The sequence below is a fragment of the Aythya fuligula genome, chromosome 7, assembly GCF_009819795.1.
Source record: "Aythya fuligula isolate bAytFul2 chromosome 7, bAytFul2.pri, whole genome shotgun sequence".
Lineage (NCBI taxonomy): Eukaryota > Metazoa > Chordata > Aves > Anseriformes > Anatidae > Aythya > Aythya fuligula.
The window spans coordinates 18,100,362-18,123,026 of NC_045565.1; the positions used below are offsets into that span (position 1 = coordinate 18,100,362).

The 22,665-nt window shown below is 50.1% G+C and overlaps 1 protein-coding gene across 1 annotated transcript; it reads right to left on the reverse strand.

The window, feature by feature from the left end:
- Window positions 1-364: 364 nt before the first annotated feature.
- SCD (stearoyl-CoA desaturase) lies at window positions 365-20,494 on the reverse strand. Its single transcript, XM_032191006.1, has 6 exons — window positions 20,264-20,494; window positions 16,274-16,559; window positions 9,336-9,466; window positions 6,221-6,426; window positions 5,211-5,443; window positions 365-4,005 (listed from the first exon to the last, which is right to left on the reverse strand). The coding sequence occupies exons 1-6, from the start codon at window positions 20,288-20,290 to the stop codon at window positions 3,806-3,808; spliced, it is 1,083 nt and encodes a 360-aa protein (XP_032046897.1). The 5' UTR covers window positions 20,291-20,494; the 3' UTR covers window positions 365-3,805.
- Window positions 20,495-22,665: the final 2,171 nt, after the last annotated feature.

Genomic DNA, 22,665 nt, shown 5'->3' on the forward strand with positions numbered 1-22,665 from the left:
AAATTCCCCCTGGCCGGGGCTGATGAACCCGTGTGACGCGCTGGCGGCTGCACCCGGCCGCAGAGACACGCTGCCGGTATTACGTGTTGTGCTGCATGTACATCCGTCAGCCACGGGCCCTGGCACCGGGCCCTGACTGGAGGTAACCTGCAGTAACCCAGCGGCGCGGGCAGTTGGCTCTGCAGCAGCAGGCGTGCCCGGCCACCACCGGGCGCTGGAGTATGAAAGCCATCATAATCCGCTCATTCACCACGCTTAAAGAGGCAGAGGTTTTTCTGCCCTTTCCTGCTGCTCGGGGAAGGGAGGAGGCGCTGAGAAACGGGATCGCGTAGCCCAGCCCGCCATGTCATCAGCCCAACACGCCTTAAAGTAACATTTTTATTATGAACAAATAAAATTTCAGATCAGCACAACCAGATGTCTGTTTCCGTATTAGTAGAAATTATTTCAAAAAGTTTTTGTTTTTTTCTTGTCCAGTACACAAAACAGAGATACTACTATGCAGAAATCCCTAAGCTGTGAAAAATCGTATCCTACTCTCATTTCAACAGTGACAGAGCTTAGACAATGTGCAGATTCAGCTTTCCAGTCCTTCCCCGAACACCCAACGCTTGGACAGCTGCTCTTCACGATACCATCAGGACTGGGAACGGTCTTGGAAAACAAATGCTTCCGCCAGCATCGGTGTGCGTGTGGTACGCCTGCCTCCTCCTGCTCCCTGCGCCCTGGAGAGGCAGGGTGTAGCCCCATGTTTCAGACAGGGAAACTGAGGCACAGAGAGGTTTTGGTTTTTTCTTTTTTTTTTAAGTGACTTTGTCCCAAAGCACACAGTGAGCAAGTAGCTTACCTGGGAGCAGAGCCCAGGAGAACTAGAAGCTCTAGTCATGAGGTCCCGCTGCTGCCTCATCCACTACCACCTCTCACAGACTCATTTACACTAAACATACAGACAATGCGTCCAGGATACAAACATGCCACCAAAAATATATATATATATTTATAGGTGTATATATAGATATATATATATATCAAACAAAGTTCTACTTAAAGTGTTGTATCTGTTTCTTAATCTAACAAAAATTTCTAACTCATACATTCAAAATCACCTGCACCCACAGTTCAATGTAGGCAATTAAATAATTAAGAAACCCCTCAAATGTTCATAATTCAGCAAAAAAAAAATACGGCAAATAGCTGTCAATACTCCTATGTATATTAAAGAAAGATTTAAGGCACCCAGAGATATTTGCCAATCTACCTTTAAAGTGACTGGGCAAACACCAGGACTGTTTGGTTACTGCTCCTCAGCTTCCACCCTAATTCCAGATTCTGGACCCAAATCAGCACTTGAAATTTGAAAGGAACCCTTGATGTCATACCTTGCTTCTCTGCTGAGAGGATGTGGGATATTGCAGCATGTCACAGCACGCTTCTCTACTGTAGGGTACTATCACACAACACGCTAAGGGCACCAGGAGCAAGGACATTGTTCTCCTCACCTTCTCCCCCCCCCCAAAGCCCCTTTCAAATTACTGGCTGGAGCAAACTCATCCTCTCTGGAGACTTCCAGGACCTCACAGGGGTTTAGATGGAAGTGAAGTTAGCCCACAGTTTCAGAGCTAACTATTTCTCCTTTTTTGAGTTTTGTTTTGTTTTTTTAATGGTAGGATACGGTTCCAGCCACAGCCCCTTTGCAGAGCAAGGGGGCTGTAAGGATGCTGCCTCCAGCCAGCTGCTGCCTGCCTTCAGGATGCCAGAAGCCAAGGGGCTCCCCTGCTCCATCCTCCCATCACATCTCTCAGCCGGAGACCACATCTCTCCCGATGGCTCAGAGCCCTAAAGGGTCCTGGTGATGAGCAGTAACAAGGCTGTGGCAGGGAGGCAAAAGGAGAGGAGGACTGCTTTTCTGAGTATCAAGCTAAGGAGAGTTAAGGAGAACATCACAGAGCTGTCCTGGTTCCTGATGTGTATCACAGCAGCAGGAGAAAGCAAAGCTGCAGAGGCTTGCTCCAGCGAGGCTTGCCTGGCTGCTACGTGGCAGAGCAGGGCAGGGAACTGGGCACCTGTGCCCCTCTGCCCTGCCTGCCCCCAAAATATGGGAGATGCCACAAACCCCACTCCTGCATCACCCCTTCCTGGTCACCTCTTGTGCTTTCCTCCAGCTCCATTGATGCGTTTAAGCAAAACAACAGATACTATTGCTACAACTAATAGCAAAAAACTAAAAGTGGATAATGATATAGGGAGTTAAAAGGGAAAAAAAAAAAAAAAAGCACATTCAGCCTGGTGAGGGGCTCAGGGCCACTGCACCCACAGCCCAACCGCCTGAACTTCTCTGCAACTTGCAGGAAACAACACCCACAAGGACTTCTTTTTCCCAACACACCCTTCAGCTGCTTGCCCACACTGTCTCGGGGCCCTGGTGATATAACCGACCTTTAAGCTGCCTCAGCCACCCGCGCTGCCCACGCGGCAGACGAGTGGCTTGCTCTCCAGGCTGAGGAGTGAGGTGGCGGTCGCGAGGGTCTGGGAGGCGAGCTGAGGGACTGAGGAGGAGCTGCTTTCTCTTCCCATGCTCTCTTGGGAGCGCACCCCCATCCCTTGAGGAGCTGGGGGCTGCAAGCCACCTTGGTTCCTCACCGCCTGGCTCCGTCTCAGTGTTTGTCAGGCACTTGTTAATCGACCGAGCAGAGCCCACGTGGACAGAGAGACCTGCTCCATCAGTCCTCTAAGACGTCCTCACCCCTTCCTGAGCCCACAGGCGCTCCCTCACCACACTGTCCATGTTCCCTGCATCCCTGCATGCAGCATAGGCATACCCACAGGACACGCACGGACACCAGGACATCTACCTGCCACCCTGTGGGGACCCTGTTCCTCCAGCACATAAAGCAGCTTAACACCTTGGTGGAGCTTTGGTTTACATCCTTTTCCCCCTCTCCATTTTGGCACAGTCCCGTTTGCTGGCACAGTCTCGGTGGCGCCCAACAAAGCCACCTGAGGCTGGTGGCACAGCCCTCCGTCCCCTCCGCTCTGCGGCTCTCCAAAGGGGCCGCGCGGTCCCGAGCCAGGCTCTGCCTCCAGCCCCCACGGGACACGCCAGAGGGAGGAGGCCGTAAGGCCGCTGAGGCTCCCCTGGTGGTGCCCACAGCCACCAGCAGACCTGCCTGGAGCTCTCAGAGACTCTTGGGGCTCTCCTCCCACCTGCCAGAGAGGCTGAGAGGCAGGGAGGGGAAGGCAAACTCCCCGCGCTCTACACCTGATGGCAAGGGAAGGGAATGGGGGTGCTTATCTCAGGGAGCGGTTTGGCCGTGCCAAGCATCAGCAACCCATGAGAAAAGAGGAGGGACAAAGGAAGGAGGGGAGGGAGTTTTTGGGAGAGGGTCACTGACTTTGGCTCAACTCTTCAGCTGGCTGATACGGGCATCCCTCAGCTCCGTGGTACAGCTGGCTGCGATGGCCGGGCTGCTTCCTACCGGCTCCTCCACCGGGGGAGGCAGGGACAAAGTAAAGCAGAGGAGAGGGCAGAGGGGTTAGAGAGAAGAACGAAAAGGGGAGGAGGGAAAGGGGTGGCCTTGCGTTACAAAGGCAGAGCTCCAGATCTTAAATACATCACGTAAAATACAGTGTGGAAGGGGGTTAAAACTCATTATCATTATCGTAAGCAAACTGGTAGCATTATTCAGTAGTTAGTAAACAGAACATTAAACCTTTGTCCAGCGTGTTCGGAGGGGTCAGGAAGGGAGAAAGGGAGAAAAAAGGAGGAAGGAGAGGTGTGGATGTGTGTGTGAAGGGGAGTAGGAACTCAGCCACTCTTGTGACTCCCATCTCCAGTCCGCATTTTCCGAGCCAGGATGACTTCCTTGGAGACCTTCTTGCGATCACTGGCCAGCCCCAGGAGGCACATGAAGTCGATGAAGGCTGTGGTTAAGTTGAAACGCCAGCCAAACTCACTGGTAGAATAGTCATAGGGGAAGGTGTGGTGGTAGTTGTGGAAGCCTTCTCCTGCAAAACAAGACCATGGAGAGGATGTTGCAGGGCTCTAAGGTTAGGGGTTAGGGCCCCTTTCACATGGCCCAAAGCACTACGTTCCTGGAACAGACTCTGGATTGACTCTAAATTGCTTTTTCCTCTCAGCCAAATTTCTTCTCCCTGTGATCTACCCCATCTCATTTGGGCATGGTCCAGCACTGGGAGAAGCCTGGGCTGGCCCAAAAGATGCAATGACAGCCATAGAGGAGCAATGGGGCTTTGGAGGAAAATGAGCATGTTGCAAGGAACCTAGAAAGGCTCTGGTTCACTGGGGGAATCCTACTGCCTTTTCTTCTGCCACAATGAGAAACCTCTTAGTATAGGTTGAGCTACCAGCTAGACCTGCAGCAAGTCCATGACAAGCCGGGAGAGGCCAATCAATAATCCTACAGTACCAATAATCCTAATGCCAAAATCCAAAGGGCATTTCCAGATGGCAGTAATGCAGACAGACTTCTACAAAGCAGCCTACCCTAGACAGCTACTCTCTGCTCTGGAGAGTGTCAAGGCAGGCTTCAGTGCTCACACCTTCAGTGACACTGCCTGGACTCCTGTTCTAACCCCTGGCTCTCTGCAGTTCAAATTCTTGCCTACTAAAAATCCATGAGCAGATCTTTCAGTGGTGGTAATCAATGCAGACCCACTAATGTACAAGGATGCAAAACAGTTTAGGGTTTGGGAGAACAGATCAGGGCAAATGCTGACTCTAGGATATACTTTCCTAGGTTCCCAAAACTTCAGAAAACATACAAGATCTATCTCATCCCATCCTCAAGTACCCCAAAAATCACCAGCTGCCCTAAGAATATGTCCAAATATGTGCCTGCTGTCTTTCAATACAGTAAGTCTAAGAGAGATAAGCAGAGACTGCAGCACAAGTTTTTCAGTCTGGTAAACAGGGCGGAGAGACCTTGGAGCAGGGTAAATAAAATATTGCTATTGAGATAAGGAGGTGCTAAGTGTAACAGAGCCCTTTCCAGGCTGCAGAAAGGCTGGTGGAAGCTGATAACCCCACTGCCCTTATGTACTCACTGACCAGTTTGGGAAACACCCCCACATGCAAAAGCTTCAGGGCTGGAGGGGAAGATTGCAGAGGAAATGGGGACACCTGGATTCACGGAAATTCCCATAAACACCTGCAGCACCAAGGAAATGAAAGACATGGATGCTGAACGTACCTAGGGCCCCCAGGCTGACCAGGGGGTTCTCCCGTGGGTTGATGTTCTGATCATATGGCCGGTTGCCAAACATGTGAGCAGCACTGTTCACTAGCCAAGTGGCATTGAGCCCTATGGTGTAGCGCAGGATGGCTGGAATGAAGAAGCTGATGATGATGGATTCGTCCCAGAAGTACCAGGGCACTACAGTGGGCAAGGTGAAGCACAGTAACACCACTGAGGGCTTGTAGTATCTGGAAAGGAAGGGACCAGGAGAAAATGGTTCAGTGACAGAGGTGGGGCTGATTCAGTCCTCCATTTGGATGATTCACACTTGCCTGATCTATACAGGGAAAATCAAGTGCAGAAATACCTCAGCCCTGAGCCCTGCATCTTTTACCCTGAATGCACAGAAGCCATTCCTGGAGACTTCAGATTCCCATCCCTGCAGACCTGGTGACAGGCTCGCATCCTCTGGGGATGAGCCCCAGTACAGCCGCAGACAGCTGAGACATCCCACACAAGAGGCATGAGTGAACCAAGACTGTCTTTCCCAGTGACTGCCCCTCTCACATCCCTATTTTCAACTCCCCTTTCACCACACCATTTCCAGCACACTGATGGGAGAGAGGCAGAGGCATGACCTGGAAAGCATACCACAGCTCCTCCAAGGATGGCCTGGAGGCACCCGCGGGTGGGCTCTGGGCCAGCCAAAGCAGCAGCTGGGCTGGGGGCAAGCAGGTGTGAAGGTGCTTTGTGGTGGGAAACTCAGGCTGCTGCTGGCGAGGTACTACGGGAGAAAGGGGTGTAGGAGGGCTGGCAGCAGCACCAGCTCCCAAATACTTCCTGCAGGAGATGCACGGCTGATTTCTCACAGAGCTCATCCCACAGCAAAGGCTCAGGCAGACCAAAGACTCACGCTTCTCTCATGACACCCTCAATCCCCTTCATGCTCCAAAGGTGCTTGTGCTCCCTGGCCCACCCCATCCCACCCCACACACCTCCGTGCTGGGGCTCCCCCCAGAACTCACTTCCGCTGGAACATCACCACTTTGTCAGCCTTTATGTCGCTCAGGTCCAGCTTCTGACCCTTCTCTATCACATCTGGGTGCTTGCGCACCAGCAGCCAGCCGATGTGGGAGAAGAAAAAGCCCCGCATGGCGTTGTGGGGGTCTGCGTCTGTCTCGGAGAACTTGTGGTGGACACGATGGTCCCGGACCCACTCGTAGATGTCATTCTGCAAGGCAAGGGGAGCAGAGACTTAGGGCCAGGGCTAGAGATGATCCCTTCAAACTAACAAAAGGGCCTAAAATGTTTAGACAACTAAATCCTGTTGACCTGAAATTGTATTGGCCATGCTATCTTTCTTTTTTTTGTTGTTTTGCTTATTTTTTTATTTTGTTTTCTTTGACTTTTAAAGCAGGCATTGGATCTTCTTTGCTCAACCATTTTACTTGTCTTCAGAATTAGTTTATGTGGTGGGTCTTCTTTTCTCTCTTTTATTATTATTCAAAGTGATTAACTTTAGGCTTTGGTTTGCATATTCTCCACAGCACCACAGGCTCTGATGGGTCCATTTGTTCCCCCACCCCTGCAATAGCCGGTCCCAATTGGGCAGTCAATGCCTCCTCCCTCACACACTCAGCACTTATTGGTCATATGTCCCTGTCCCTACACGCTGCCAGCTGGGATTGACCAACTTGCCCCTTCCCTCCATATCGACACTTTCCATGGGTCAACCTGCCTTACTTTTCCTGGGATTGCCAAATCTGTTTAATTTGGGGGGCCTTTTTTAGTTTTCTTGGAAATCAAATTATCTTAAAAGGCAGGTCTCACTTTAGAAATAGAATAAACACACAGTTTCAGTGACAATTACCAAAAATCATTGCCTTTGGCTCCTTTACCCATTCAGTTTAATCTGCAAGATCAATACAATTTGGAAAAGGTCAGTTTTCATCATTTGTATTAAGAAATGTTTGTTATGGCCAGTTTTAAGAATAGATTCCTGTATTTATTCCTTTACACCAAGATTTTGATGTGCTCAAAGCTGGCATTTTTTTTCACAGTAAACTAGGAAACAAGAAACAGATCCAAGCACACATCTTATTTCTTCTACTACACAACCAGCTCCTTAATCTCGTAAGTGCGTAGGACTTCTATGTACCTTGCCTTCTGCTGGAGGCAGCAGGCACAAATCTGGAAAGAGATCATGTACCCCAGCTGGAGCATGGTACCTCCATCACACCATGTACACAAGCATACCAGGAGGCTCAAGGCTGAAACATCAGAATCTTGACACAAACTTTAGCTTATACCTTTTCTGCAGATCTTAGCTTGTGGTGACCTCTAACTGCAACCTTGGCTTTCTCAGATCAGCATGCGAAGCCTATGAGAACCCTCCTTGCTTGAGTGTCCAGCTACAGGTTATAACTACAAGAGCTTTTACTGTGCTGCAGCTGCCTGGTCTTGCAGGTGAAGGAGCTGACTAGATGTACAAGTCTCAAATTCTCTGAAACCACAAGTCCCTGAACAGCCAACAGGCATTTTCTGGAGGACCTCAGATAATCTGTGGTCTTCTCTGGCCTTAAAAATTATCAGTCTGATCTTGGAGCTGCTGCCACTAACAGGAATGAGGTAAATTGAAAATAAACTCTGTCTTGAGCTCATTGAAAACAACTACAAAAAGAAAAATTCAGGAGGAATGGTAATGAATTTTCTGTAAAACTTTGGATTAGTTCCTACTGATGCTGAAATATCTGTCTGTCTCTCATCTTTGTCTATTCCTATCCTCTATAGCAATAACTCAGCAAATTCTTTCTCCCCTCTGCCCTATAACCCTGTGAAAGATGTTTTTTTTTATGGGACTGGCCAATACAAAGCAACCCATCCTGTTCCCATGCTGAGTGCTGGGCCAGCAGCTGGAATCAACAGCTTGGTCCTTCCTCTTCCACATGGAAGACTCTGGTTTGGTACTAACAGAGAATAGGAGCGTGAATGGTGTTTTAGAATGTTTTCCGAAGCTGGAAAAAAACATTCCCACACTGTTGCGTTCACACGTCAATGAGATTATATCCTTTACAGCTACACAGTGAGCAAAGAGATAATGGCTTTAAAATAGGTGGTCTCACTCGGGCTTTACTCTTCTCCCCACACCTCGACTGAAAAATTATTTAAGGGCACGGCACTGGCACTTTTCTGTGCACTGTTTTCTAGCAGAAAGTACTGCACCCTGCTGCACTACCCAGTACTTCCTACACAGTAGCAAGCCTGTATGAAGTCATTTTGAGTACAGTTGGAAGATGGAGTGCATTAGAGCTGCATCACAGCAGCAAACAGGAGAGACTGCCACGCTTTTTATGTGCCAATCCAATTGGGGTTTTCTCTCTAACTTCTTCAGGGCCATCTCTGCTACTATTTACAGTCCCTAAGGACTTCCCAATTTGTTTGCTTTGTGGATGGTGAAGTGCTCCCATGAGTGGTTAAGCAATATCCTGAGAAGCTTATCAGCTGCCTGCAGTCACTTGGGCCACTCTGAATAGGCCCAACCCTTCTCTCCTTGAAACATCACTGCCCTGGGATGACTCTCTGGAAGCCAGTGGCATGACTTAATAACAGGGTTATTCCTAACCATCACTCTTCTGAACCAAAGAAGCATCCCCCTAAATGCATAACCTCAAGTTCTTGCTCTTTCTGCAGCAGCAAATTCCACAGACTGGCTCCCCAGGCTGTGCAGATGTGTCTCCCCTTGTCAGCAGTGCAACAAGGGGAAGGTGAGGCACCAAGAGAGTACTTAGCACTTCCACACCTCCTTTACTTCACAGATCCTCCCAGGGCAAGCACAGGGGACCACACTTGACTGAAGGGTACATTCCTGCTTTGGAGAGGTTTCCTACCCCTGGCCTTGGTGAATAGTCCTTCTCCCACCTCATTAGCAAGGTTCATTTCACAGTCACCCTCTGAAGGGATAAGGTGAAGACAAGATGGACTCTGGCACTACAGTGTTAGATAGAAAAGGCAGGTTGTTTGCTAGCAAGATGTAGTAGGAGAGAGGAATCTATCTTAATCTTGAACCCTGTGTCCAAGACACAGATTCAGGGGAGCACTTCCTTCTGAGGACCAGCAGCAGCACATGGAGGAGATGCTTACCTGGAAGGCCACAGAGTTTGCAATAGTCAAGAAGATCCGCAGGGGCAGCGTGGCTTTGTAGGACCGATGGCTCCAGAGGCGGTGAGATCCAGCTGTTATCCCCAGAGCGCTCACCACGAAACACAGAACGGCTGGAGAAGAAATTAAAGTGTTGGAGCAGTTAGAGCAAGTAAGCCTGCAGCAAAGTTTCAGGCGGAAAAGCAGGCCTTCCCCCACAGCTATGTATGCAAGAGAAAAACCCACAGAAGGAACAAACTAAGACAGTTAAAAAAAAAAAAAAAAAAAAAAAAAAAGCACTGGCCAGAGAAAAGATCTAATCAACCATTCCATTGATGCTTCACCTTCACCCCAATCACAGACTTAAAACTGCCCACAGGTTCCCATTCCCAGGCTCTTTCTGATCCCTCTTCCTCAAGGCTGCTTCATGTATTCCCTTTCCACACAGGTCAGGAGGGGAATTCCTTGCCTCTCTGAGAGCTGGTGAAAAACCACATTCTTCTCCCTCCAGATCATGTGTTTCTCTCTCCTGCCTTCCTTGGGCTTCTGGAGATTAACTTGGGTTCCAGCATTTGGTCCTAAATGGAGAAATGATCTTAATAGGGTCATAACAACAGTATGCTAGGAAGCTGGGGCTAATAAAGAAACTGGATCTGAAAAGTGACTCTCTAGGAAGGAAGGGTCAGGAGATTTGGCAGAAAGATGGAGGGCATTCAACAGCTGATTTGCACTCTAAGCTCAGGAATCGAGAGGGAAGGGTGCACATCTGTGCACGTGTCAATTGATCCACCTTCAGTCTGCTAGGGGAAGGGACATCTTCCCAGTTCCCATAGGAGTAACTCTGTCCCTGGTTTAAATTTGCAGATTTCAGCCATTTGGCCTGCTGCAAAAGACACTGCACATCTCAGGTCAGCACACCTCTGCCTCCTGTCTTCCAGGGCCTCTGCAGTCCCTCGGAAGTACAATCACTGGCCATAACTGACTTCCAGGGCATGAAAAGAGATGAAAAGGAAAGCAAATGCAGCAGGATCTGGCCTTTGCAGAAGGTAATGGAGCTGAGCAAAGATCACAAAACTGGTCAGACCTGGAAGGAGAGAGGGAGGGATGCTGGAGCAGGGCATTCTTTTCAGGTCTACCTTCAGCCTCACTGACAAGAAAGTACTTATTCTGGACACCTTGAAGGCCTCCTCTAGCCTGGTGATGCTGACTCAAAACCATCTCATGATTAGTTTACTGTTGGTTTTAGATTTCAACTCATTTTAAATCAGTCACTATCTACACAAATTCATCCAGAAAGCAAACCTTGAGAATACACCTAACATTTGACTCCAATCTGAAGAACCTCAGACACTGCAGTAACAACCTAACCCACTCCTGGATGGGTCAGACACATCCTAGTGGCAGTAGGAGTGTGACACACCACCATTCTCCCTTGGACATAGGCTGCTATACCCTGCAAACCATATTTCATAAGACCTCTGGGCAACTTTATACCTACTCTGCACACCTCAGCAGCTGAGGTAAATTTTGAAGAGTGACAAGAGGTTTATAGCAAAGCTGAGAGCAGTGTCTCTCAAACCTGTGCGTACTTTGTGTGTATATACTCCATGAGAAACACCAAACAGGAAGTCAATGGAAAAAACAATGGCACCTTGCAACAGGTGTTGGATCAAGGATGTGGGAGGCAACTTTCTAGTGAAGGAGCCCAGCTCTCCACTGCGGGGTAAGTAAGTGAGAGTTAATGGTGCACTGAAGACAGAAATTGAACTATGCAATCTTTCATCATCTTTAATGGCACTAGAAAGTAAATGCCAGGTTAGGAGAATACAGGCCCTATTTTATAGCCCTGAGTTCAAGCTTCTCTTTCTAGTTAACCCTCACATGCTGACCAGGAATTTTTTGATTAAAAAAGGCTTCTGGGAAGATGGGTCTGGCTGAAGGCTGTGGTATTTCAGTTTTGCAAGAAGGAAGCTGTCCAGCATCTCTTTGACACAGGCATTTCTCAACATTTGCCTGTGGATATCTCCATCCCCCAGCAAAAACTGACGCCAACAATGAACACATATCAGTCAGCACAAGGAAACACAGAAGAGACATGGTGGGGACTGAGACAGACCCAGAAACGAGATAACCCAGTACTTTCTCTGGGTAATCTTAACTGAAAGACTTTGTTACAAATCTGGAAGAGTACCCGCAGCTTTCAGGTGCTCTGGCATGGAACAGTCAGAGCCTTCATCCAAAACCCACAAGCAGCAGCAGCTCATGCTGACTTCTTAGATGAGTCCCACAACTCTAAGCCTGTGCTGCCCTGCCTCTTGCCCCTCTACAATAGCTGCAGTTTGTCTAAGGAGCAGACATATCCTGTGGGAAGGGACCTGATTCTCAGGTTCTGCATACGTGTCACTCAGCCCCACAGAAACCTGAACTCTACTTGGGGGCTTTTAGCTCCACCAGATATGTAGGTCATGACAGTGAGAATTGCTGCAAAAACAGGATCTGGAATCTGGAACAGAGAACCCTAATGATTCAGAGGGTTCATTCCCACAAACAGATAACCATGGCATAGCCAGGGAACGAGTATCTCACAGGGAATGAAGAAGTAAAGCTTCTCTAAGATCATTCACTAGGACAGGAATTGGAAAGAGAACAGAGAAGGCAAGATAGTGTAGCCCAGGTTTTCATAGTAGCCCCATGATGTTGTCCCAAACTGAAGGACTTGGGCACTCCATCAGATGAGGTTTCAACATCATGTTCTGTACCGTGACATGACTGTGGCTTTGAAGTGTCCAACATCCAAAACATTGTCACCTCACAGGTGATGTTGTCAATGACCCCTTCAACTGGAATACAAAGAGTTATGACCACTAGCAGTAATATGCACTTGGTGGTCCAAAAAATGAATCCAAAAACATTTCAGCTTCAGTCATGCCTATGTGACTCAATAGGCTTCACCTCTTTGTGGCCTGGATTCAGACCTCAAGTTATGATAGGAAGCTAGGAATGTGCTAAAGGCATTGTCACCTGCATTCAACACTGAGGATGTTTACTTGAAGAGGTGTCCCTGCTCCAACAAGTGTCCTTGGGCTTCTGCTCACTGGGAGGGAAAGCCACAGCTCAGGACTGTTTCCTCCTTGCCTCCCAGTCCTCGCTAGCCAGATTGTTCCTAAGGATAACGAGACAGCTGCTGCTCTCAGGAAAAAGATACAAAGAGCAAAGAAATGCATACAGGCTGCATAAGGGGAACAGTGTTTAGAAGGAGCAATAGGAGCTACTGTTGCTAAATTTTGACTTCCCTGTCTGGCAAAAATCAGAACTTCCCCTCCGTGCTAGTAAAGCCTGGAGAGGACACTAAGAGAGGTGTTACCAGTAGCGGCCTTGATGGGAAAGCAACAACAGACTTCTGTAAACATTTTGCTGGACACATTCCTGTGGCTAGTGCTGGCTGAGATTTTCAGGCTGCCAGTTACCTAAATTATCTAGCAAGACTCTCCTTGGTCCAAAGGTGATGCAGCAGTAACAAAAACCAGTATCAACCCATGTTTCTGTCACCACTGGTGCTGCAAGAAGTTATGGTATTGTCAGAGCACCAAGCCAGGAGGATCTGTCACTGTTTTATAAACACTGCTAGCCAGACCAATAGGGGTTTACACATATATTATCTCTCTGCTGCACCTGAGGGCCAGGAAGACACCCTACAAATTGTATTTTGTGTGAGGCCGAGAGCAGTGAAAGAAGAAGCTGTCAATCACCTTTGCATTCTGCCCTTCCAGGTTCAGTCTGGCAAATGACACAAAATCTGCTCGTGATCCCTGAAGAGAAGGAGAACGAGCCAGACTTTGTCAAGTGCAGTGGAGATGAGAGTAAATAAAGATGGGAGCTGGCTTTCTAGCCAGCTTAGAGAGCTCTCGATATGGTGAGCTTTCACCTGATCAACAACCCCAGCTCGTTCTGGGAAGCTCTGTACCAGAAAGAGATCAGGGGATACAATGCACACAGCAATGCAGAACAGCAAACAATGATGAAGGCAGGGCTGGAGAGCTTGAGAGACAAAGAGGAATTAGCACACAGAGAAATGAAAACAAAAGAGGACACAGTCACCAATATAACTGGTTTCAGAGGGACAGAAACATCAAGGAGACAGTGGCCTAGATGAAGAGGATATAAAGCAGGGAATTGCTCCTTATAAAAAATACAGTAGGTAGATCAGCTACCAGGCACTACAGCTGCCTGCAGCATCACAACAGAGAACATCTGGGGCCATGTTGGTTTTACATTGTATGTACACAGCCTAAGGAAGAAATGGTCTGAACAAACAAACAAAAACAAAACCAGCAGCTCCAAAACTACCACTGGGAGAGCTGCTCTGCCATGAACCCATAGCATATGGTCAGGAGCAAAATAAGTCCCTGCTGTTCTATCCTTGTGTGTTGAATGGGAACTGTAGTACTCTTCTCATTAGCTCAAATGGGAACTGCAGTCCTCACTAACAGGGGGTGCTGGGAAGGTAACAGCAAGTCACTGAAAAGACAGTCACAGAGGCCTGTATGTCCCAAAGAAAGGAATCAGCTGAGAAAGCTGTGTGTGTGCTAAATGGTGGTCCTTTCCCAGAACAAGTGACCTAGGACAGGGAGCTCTCTTGTGCTACTGCAGCTCTGTTAACACAGGATGGATCTTCGGCCAGTGCAAGACAATACAATTCCCCAAACTCCATTTCCTTCTCCCCATCCCAGGGCAATTGTCACTTCAGAAGCCACTGAAGAATCATGCAGTGCCTCACAGTGGCCAGACAGCCACTGGCACTTCACATCAGATTTGGCTGAGGGAGGGGAGTGGGAGGGACGGGAGCCAGGAAAAAAAGCAAGGCAGATTCCCAAGAAGTGCCGTGGGATGCCATGCAGATATCCCAAACTTGCACATGATTGCAAGGACACTGCTTCAGAGATCTTTTTTTTTTTTTTTTTGGGGGGGGGGGTAAGACATCACTAATCTTCTGGATCAAGATGCTTGAGCCCACTTAAGTATCGCTGGGGAGCTCAAGAGAGAAGTGTTGGATGGATTTGGAAATTACAGAACATTTCAGCAGAAATAAAACCAGTATGCCCATCTTACCCTCTGCCTCCTCCTTGCCCCATAGCCCTGAGGATATTTGGCTGGGGGTTGGATGACCCTGGCTGCCAGCACAGTGTGTGAGACAAGTCAGCAGCCCCTGCCTGAAGCTGTGAGCCCGGGAATGGGACTTCCCACCACACAGACAGCCCAGAAACACTTTTCCAAGGCTGTGCTGAGGCTGAGTGTTTTGCCCAGCCTTGCCAGCCCCAGGGAAGAGCACAGCCCGTCCTTGGAGCCTGTCAAATTTTCACAAGGGAAAGGTCAGCAAAGTTTTCTTTCATAACGGCCCTGTGAAAGGCCACAGTGACTGTGTGGGAAGAGGGAACACTGCCTCTGTCCCCGCTGATGCTGTAGCCAGCATCTGGGTCCCGTGGCCTCCAGTGATGCCCATCCCCAGGCCCCTGTCTGTGAGATGTTCTGGTGGTTGGAGAGGAAACCACCAGCTCTCAGTCTGGCAGCCCAGAAAGCCATCTCCTTCCCGGCCCAGCTGCAATGCTCCTAGCTCACAGCTGTCAGGAGGACAGGCTTTGAGACCATGACTGTCCCAGGGTCCCATCCAGCAGGGACACCAAGGCAGAGCAAGAGACTCCAGGAGGACATCTCTGAGGCCTGTCACCACACCAGGCTTCAGCTCAGCACTTTGCAGGAACACCACTGAAACTAAAATCACTGCTGCCATGCCAGCAGGTCTCAAATGTGACTAGGGCTTTTTATTTCAGGATGCCCTGCTTCACAGAAAGGCCAGGGCTGGATGCAGTCTCTAGACCTCCCCATTGGGAAGAGTTTGGCTTATTGAACCCTCTGGGAGTCCACACAAAGCCTCATGGAAAGTGAGGCTCCCCAGCAGCTCGGGCCCTGGTCCCAGCTGCCATTCAAGCAGTCAAAGGAGAATTTTGGTTCCTGCCCAGGGCAAGGTCTCACAGAAAGGGGAGCTTCTCCTAGCTACCTTCTGCTTGGTTGTGCTTTCCATTGGAATTTGCTGCCTGGAGAGCCACTTATTTATTTTTTGAAAGTTGTCAGCCTTAATTCTGGGATGATGGGGGCCAATCTGTGCTTTTATAAGAATGGTACAAGACTGGACTTCACACTTAATTCTTGACTTTTACCCTCAGTATAACTGTATTTTTTCCTCTTTCTCCTCACACACACATGGAATCTCTGCAGGCTTTATATCCTCCCTTGGTAAGGGCAGGAATGGGTCTTATTTGTGGCAGCAACCTCTCACCAAATTCCTTGTATCTTGCATTCCCAGACGCTCTCAAAAGTGCTCTCGCTAGTATCTTTCTTCCTAACTTTCTGGGACTGTCACAGTGCTCCATCAAACATTTTCTGTGCTTCACCTTGGTAGTGGCTGCATATTCAGGTATGAGCTACTTCCAAACCTAGCTGACCAGAATTGCTTCATGTCAATATTTTTTTTCCACTCAGTGTCAGGAATATTCCTGAGAGGGCTGCATGTACCAGAAAACCAGGCCCCCACCTCTGCCAGCTCCCATTGTAAAAGCCAGTCAAGCAGAGGACCTCCATGAGACTGCAAGGATGCTGTAAAATAGGAGGAAAGATCTTTCCCACATCTTGTCTAATGCCTATGCACCAAGTTTACCCTTTATGCAGCCAAGCAGTCCCCTGCCGAATTCTTCCCCCTCATGACCTTACAGAAGACACCAATATGCCTTCCCACAGCTTGCTATGAAGCTGTCTGAGCACCTCCTTCTAACAAAAGACCTCCAATTCTTTCTCCTCCCTGAGTCTGTAGGCCTGGAGGAAAAAAACATCACCACCCAACAACAATATTTGCAGATGTCAAGAAACAAGTGGAGGAATGTGCTTACCCCATGCCAAGGTCTGGATCTTTGCAGAAGGTATCAGTGTCAACCCGAATATGGCCCCTAGATGCAGCAGGCTCATGAGGATAATATTCCTCCAGACGTATCGCAAGGGAGGCTTGGGGCCCTCCTTCTCACGGTAGGTCTCATCAAAGATGTCATCTACCATGCCCCGGGCTGCTGCCAAGTCCTCATGACTGAGTAAGTCCTTCTCCATGACAGCATCCCCATTCTTGGTCACCCGGGAGGTGACAGTGCCGACGGTGGTGGTGCTGGAAGCGGAGGAGAACTCCTTGGAGAGGTGGCAATGGATGTATTTGAGAAAGGAAAAAAGGGAAACAAAACAAGAAATCAGTGGTTACAAATGCAGGAAGCTGAAAGGTGGATGGGTAGGCTGGCAGTACCATGACTCGCAGCCTGCAGTTTCCCTGGCAGGTTCCATTTGTTCAGCTTAGCCCCTGGCACCAACAACAGCCACTCTAGCCCTACCAAGGGATGGCCTGCAAAATGGACACAGCCTGTTCTTTCCTGGGGGAGGAGGTGAACAGCAGACACCATGCGGAAAGTAAAGAAAAAGTCTTGAAAGCCAGTCTTCTATCCACCAGTTGCTTTGGTGAGCTCTTTTGTAGGCTGCAAGGATTTTTATTTTCCTTCAGTTTTATTAGTGGGCGTTTTTAAGGTGGGTTTGCAGTCTGGGCATGTGCACAAGCAGACAACAATAAAGGAAACCTTGTGAATGAACAAAGAGGTGGGAGAGAAATATGATCTGAAATATGATTTTATTTTCAATTGTTGGGCTGCTCCTGCCCTCCCGTGTCTTTGTGTCACCCCACTAGGGATCACAAGGGAGCATTGGGAAGCATCCATGGAGGGTTTCTCTGGGGGGCTCTTCACATCCACGTGCCTCACCACCCGGGCTAGGATGCGGCAAGACCTGTGCATGGAGACCAGTCAGACCTGCAGCTCCTATTTCACAGCTGCCGTTGAGCTTCTTATCCCTCTCCCGTTTTTCCACCCACAGGCAAACTGAGGCAAGGGAAGGCAACCCCGTGAGCCAAGGCCACCAATGCAGGGATAAGAAGTTTTAAGGAGCAAGCTCGTTGGGTCTGGCTCCCGGCTCCCTCCTGTAACCATGACACAACATTCCCTCTCCACATGCTTGTTTGCCCTGGCGCAGTGACAGCCCGCCCGAGCAGGCACACATGACGAAAGACGCAGGCAGGACTGACCCTAATGAGACAGGTCACTGAACCCTGAATCACCGATTTCCATCTCCATCCTGACAGCCGCGTGTTTGCTGGCGCTTTCAGCCCTTCCTCGGGCCAGAGCCCAAGCAGACGCCTGGGCTCGACCCCAGAGGTGCTGGGCATGTGGGACGTGGCTGGTAGGGGCATGCTGCCCCAGCCTGCCTCCTCCCTGAAGGCCACGGCCCTGCGCTGCCTGCTTCTTCGGGCAGCCGGGCTGAGAAGCCCCCCGGCAAGAGCAGGAGAGACAGGGTGGGGGGGGAGGCCGCGGCAAAGCCGGGAGCCTGCAGCCAGGGAGCTCCTTTCCAGACAGAAACCTTTCCCAAATCAAAAGCAGATTGAACCCCAGGCACTCGGGATTCGTGAAAGACCACCGCTCTGCCATGGCCTAGTTTCCTGAGGGAGGCATTAAAATCAGGCCAGGCAGCTTACGTGGCCACCCCAACTCCTCCCTTTCCCAAGGGTAGAAACTAGAGGGTTACAGACATACCTTCCTACAGGGAGGAGCTGGTAAAGCTGGGAGATTCCCCACATTTGGGAAGTAAAACAATTGCTACACGAGGAGCTCTCTAAGTTTTTCCTTCTGGAATCGAATTTATCCGAGTTAGAAAGGAAAAACCCTGGATACTACCAGGCACCCTGATGTTTCCAGTGAACTCAGGCACCGCTGAGCGTGGGACCAGCCACCTCGGCATCCCAGCTACGGGCCGTCCCTCCCTGCTTTTCTATTTAACGTCGGTTTGAGGGCGTGATATCTCCAGCTGCTGGAGAATTCAGCAATCGCCCCAAAAAGAGCCATGAGAAATGGCTTCTAATCCGGAGAGCATAAGTCCTGCCTATTCCAAAGTGTCAGATATTCTCGTCTGACATTTTGGCAGGAAGGCACAGTTTTCTTCCTTGGCTGGGAGACAATCTACCAAAAAACCTAAGGCTTGTCTATGCAGGAAAAATTCCCAACAGAGAGCTGGTGGTATAATTAGAAGGGTAACGCTCCCCATATGGACATGCTGCTTCCAGAGTAAGAATGTGGGGTTGGAGATGCATTTTTTCTCCTCCGTGATAGCTTATGTCACTGTCAGAGTTACACGGGAGCAGAGGAGGAGGAGGGAGAGTGCAAAGGAAACAGCAGAGAGGAAAAAAAAATCATTCTTCCAGCATCGCAGTAGCCACATGAGGAATTTTACCAGCATGCCTTTGCTGCTAGAATTACCCTGATATAATTGAACTGGTCATTTCTCACATGTAAACTAACCTTAAATCAAAAGGGCTATAAAACAGCTGTGAAATACAGCTCTACCTTTACAGCCTTGATGAGGGGGGAAAGGGAGGGAGAAGTGGGCAGCTATTTAGCTGGAGACCAGGGAAACAAGGAGAGAAGAAAGGATTTTTATCCCCTTATGGCCACAGTAGCTCCAGCAGCTCCTATCAAGGAAAACGGGATGGGAATTGATCTGGGGTCTACAGACGAGAGGGGGAGGGAGCCAACTAAATCATTTTCATGAGCTCTCCCTCCTTTCTGAATGACTTGGCAGCTCTCATCTGCAGAACAGATGTGCTCCCCCATCTCCACGCCTCCCCACATACCCTACCCAGCATCGAACACTCAATAGGTGATCCTGGCAGCCAGCCAGCACTACAACCAGCTGCAGCTCAAAGGCTCCAGTGCTGGGTTCAGCCTAGGGGCCCCAGGGCACTGAATCTCAGGTCCACTATATTTAAATATGCCCAACGTGACCCAGGGACAGGATTCTTCCCAGCCTCTAGGATATGCCCCAAAGTACACGTCAAGACCAAGGAACGTGGTCCGAGCACACTGTCCTTGGCATCCATTTCGGGTGGTGAGAAGAATACAATTATTTACATCCCAACATCCCTGGAAGGTCACAGCACCTGCACAAAAGGATGGGGAGAGACCCTGTCTGCTGGCGACAGGCAAGGCAGCGGGGCTGTGGTTTACCTCCCACTCTTTGGCACAGGCAGAGGTGGAAAGGATGAGAACACAAGAGCAGGAGCATCAGGATCAGCCCCTGCTTCCCCTCGGGCAAACAGTGATAGCCAGGAGGCAAAATATAAAAATAATAATACAAAAAAAAAAAAAATCTCTAGAGATCCAACAACTCTACATCTCTTCCTGTTGCCGGGTTGTTATTCAGCCTGTCTTATGCCAAAAATGGGCTGTCTCCCCATTGTATGTTTGCTTGGCTCTGGCACTGCAGACACAGTCATTCATTTCATCTGGGCAGCTGGCCACTTTCACCTTGCGTCTGTCCTAGAGACGCTCCCTGCTGCAACATTTGGCTTTAAAACGCTGTTAAGTAAAAGCCCTTTCTTTCGGAAAAATAAATAAAAATCACAGCCTGAGCACTACCACGACCTCACGCCACAACGGACCTTCCTCAACAGCCCCGACCAGCAGGCTTGGATCGTTGTTTTTAAAACAAGCCTGTATTTTCTGCCCACTTCATTTGAGGGTGCCCCCCATCCCCCCGAGCCCCCTGCGAGGAGATAACCCCAGCGGCGGATGCCTCCGCTCCCCCCGCCACCTCCCCACGAGCCTCGGGCGCGCACCGATCGCCTTCGCCCGGCGATGGCCCCGCACATCGGCGCCCATCGGAGCGCGCACGGACACGCGTGGCTGCCCACGCCGGCAGCAGCAGCAGCGCAGGAAGGAGGCTGCGAGGAAGGAGGCCGGGGCGAGGCCGAGACAAAGCAGCGCAGCGAGGCGCAGGGCCGCCCGCAGCTCCGCGCTTACCTCCTCCTGCAGCAAGTGCGCAGGCATGGGGCAGGGCTCGGTTCCTCGGCGGCGGCGGTGCGCGGATGTCCCCGGCGGCTGCGGGACTCTTGCCTCCTGTCGGCCCCCTCGCCCGGCGAGCTGTGCGGCTGGGGAGGCGGGTGCGGAGCTATTTAAGCGGGGCCGGGCTCTCCACGCCCCGGCCTCCCGGTGACCCCCTGCCCGCGGCGGAGATGCGCGGGGTCAGCGCGGCGGGCGGCGAGGCGAGGCGCAGCGGGGGCCCGGCTCTCGGCGTGCCCGGCAGGGGAGGCGCGGCGGGGCGGGGCGGGGGGCGGGAGGAAGGATGCTGAGGAAGAGGAGGATGGCGAGGGCCAGGCAACTCGCATGATGCCTGGCTGCTTTTTTTTTTTTTTCCTTTCTTTCTTTTTTTTTTTTTGGTTTTTTTTTTTTTTTTTTTTTTTCATCCTCCCTCCCCCTCGCGAGCCGATTGGCTGCGGGAAATTTGGTGCCACCTCGGCTTGCCCTCGCCATTGGCTGCCCGCAATCTGCTGTTCGCTCCCCGCGGCGCGCACCCTGCGCGCCCGCTGCTGCACGGCTCCGCGCACGGCTCCGCGGGGAGCGCGCCCCGGCCCCGGCCTTACTAGGGGGATGCTGCGGGTCCCCCGGGGATCTCAGCGCCTGCAGCCGCCCCCCTTTGTGTCCCTTCCGCTGGTGCACCCGAGGGGCGCAGGGCTCCCCCGTCATCCCCGGCCGGCGGCAGGGTGCCGTGGGGAAAGGGGCTTCACCCCAGAACAGCTCCTCGGTGTAGGGATCTCTGCGGGGAGCATTATGTGTATATATATATAGTATGGTTTTTGCAGAGAAAAGCACATTCGCAAATGTGTGTCTGGATGGGCATGTATATTTGTATGGGTGTTTGTCCTGACATGCACAAAGAGTCGGAAAAACGTTGGCTGTAACCTTTAAGATGAATCCTGGCTATTTTCTGCCAAAAACAGTCCCTTCTGGTGGAGGGTGGAAGGAAAAAAAAAAAAAAAAAAAAAAAAAAAAAGCGCTCAGTTTCTATCAGTTATTTTCCATAACAAGTTTCTCACCAGCCCCAGTAATACCAGTAAGAGGGAAACCCAGGCTGTTTCCCAGGGAGACCTTCCCCATTAAGTGAAGAGGAGGGCAATTCAGATAAAACCTTGGTGGCAGGGCTTGGAGGCAGCTCTCCCAACCCCACCAGCTGGACACCATGCCAGGCTCCCTGAGATGTTTAGCAACGAGGCCTGGGGTGCTTTAGTGCCATTACCCCAGCCAGGACAAGCTTCAGCTCCTTCCCCGAGTCATGGTGTGTCCCATGCTCAGTCACTTCCCACCCGTGGCACACGAGTCACACTGGAACAGAGATGTCAAAAGCCATACTGAAGTGTGCCCATATCCCCTGAGCCACGTCCTATGCAGGCAGCTATCCTGCGGCCATGGAACCGACCACACAAGGTGCAGACACAGCCACGTCCCTGCAGAGTCCATCCCCGGGCTGATCCTGCTCACACACAGTGGGGCTGATTCAGTGGCAGCTGTCAAAAGTGAGCTGCATTGTAATTACTGGGAGGGAAAAGTGACGCTGAAAAATAACAGTAGGCCAGTTGTTCTCCGTTCTAGAGGTGTCCGGCAAAGGGGAAAAATGTGTCTCTCCTTTTTCATTTCACTGTAATGAATGTAGAGGTCTGAGAGGGGTCTGTGGTTTAGTTTCATATTAGAAAATTGAGTCTTGCCTACCCTCAGACACAGGACCGAAAAAGAGAGCCCACATAAGAAGACACTCCTAGACAGTGAAAGCTGGCATGAGTCAGAAAGGGAATTGTAACCATGTCTTAAGACTCTCCCTTAAATGTTTGGTTAACAGTGCTGATGGTTACTGAACACTGGGGAGAAATGATGTTTTAGTTAAAGATTCTGCTTTCTATATGAGTGTTGGAAGAACCATAAACAGTGATAAAAACTACCCTAAGGAAATAAGACTCCTACTATCGTCAAGGGAAAGAAAACAACGAGAAGAACAATAAACAACAAAACAATGAGATAAATATAGAAGAAATGAAAAATAATAAGGTGGTGCTTGTTGATTAAAAAAGTATATATAACACCTCATGCCCCGTGGTGAAAATAATCTCAATGCCACGAAGCAAGGAGAGAACTGGAAATGCTGCTGGTTGATGAAAAGGAGGCTTCTGGGGATTCCAGGGTTGTGATTTAGCAGATACCCGGACCCACTGGGGCCTTTTCCTTTCCCACCAGTTCCGTTCTTCAGAAGCAGACCATGGCTAAGGGGAATTTAACAGGGAGAACAGACTTTGCCTCTAAAATCAGCTCTGTGCCTGCCTGCTCCCAGCCGACAGGGCTAAGTTATCTGAGCAAACCACCAAAATTATCCTTGC

Coding starts and splice junctions, on each gene's coding strand:
- SCD (XM_032191006.1), bottom strand. CDS start 20,290: ATGCCTGCGCACTTGCTGCAGGAGGAG. Junction 9,467..16,273: donor GATCCAGACCTTGGCATGGG/GTAAGCACATTC, acceptor TTTCTTCTCCAG/CCGTTCTGTGTTTCGTGGTG. Junction 4,006..5,210: donor GGTCAGCCTGGGGGCCCTAG/GTACGTTCAGCA, acceptor CTTGTTTTGCAG/GAGAAGGCTTCCACAACTAC.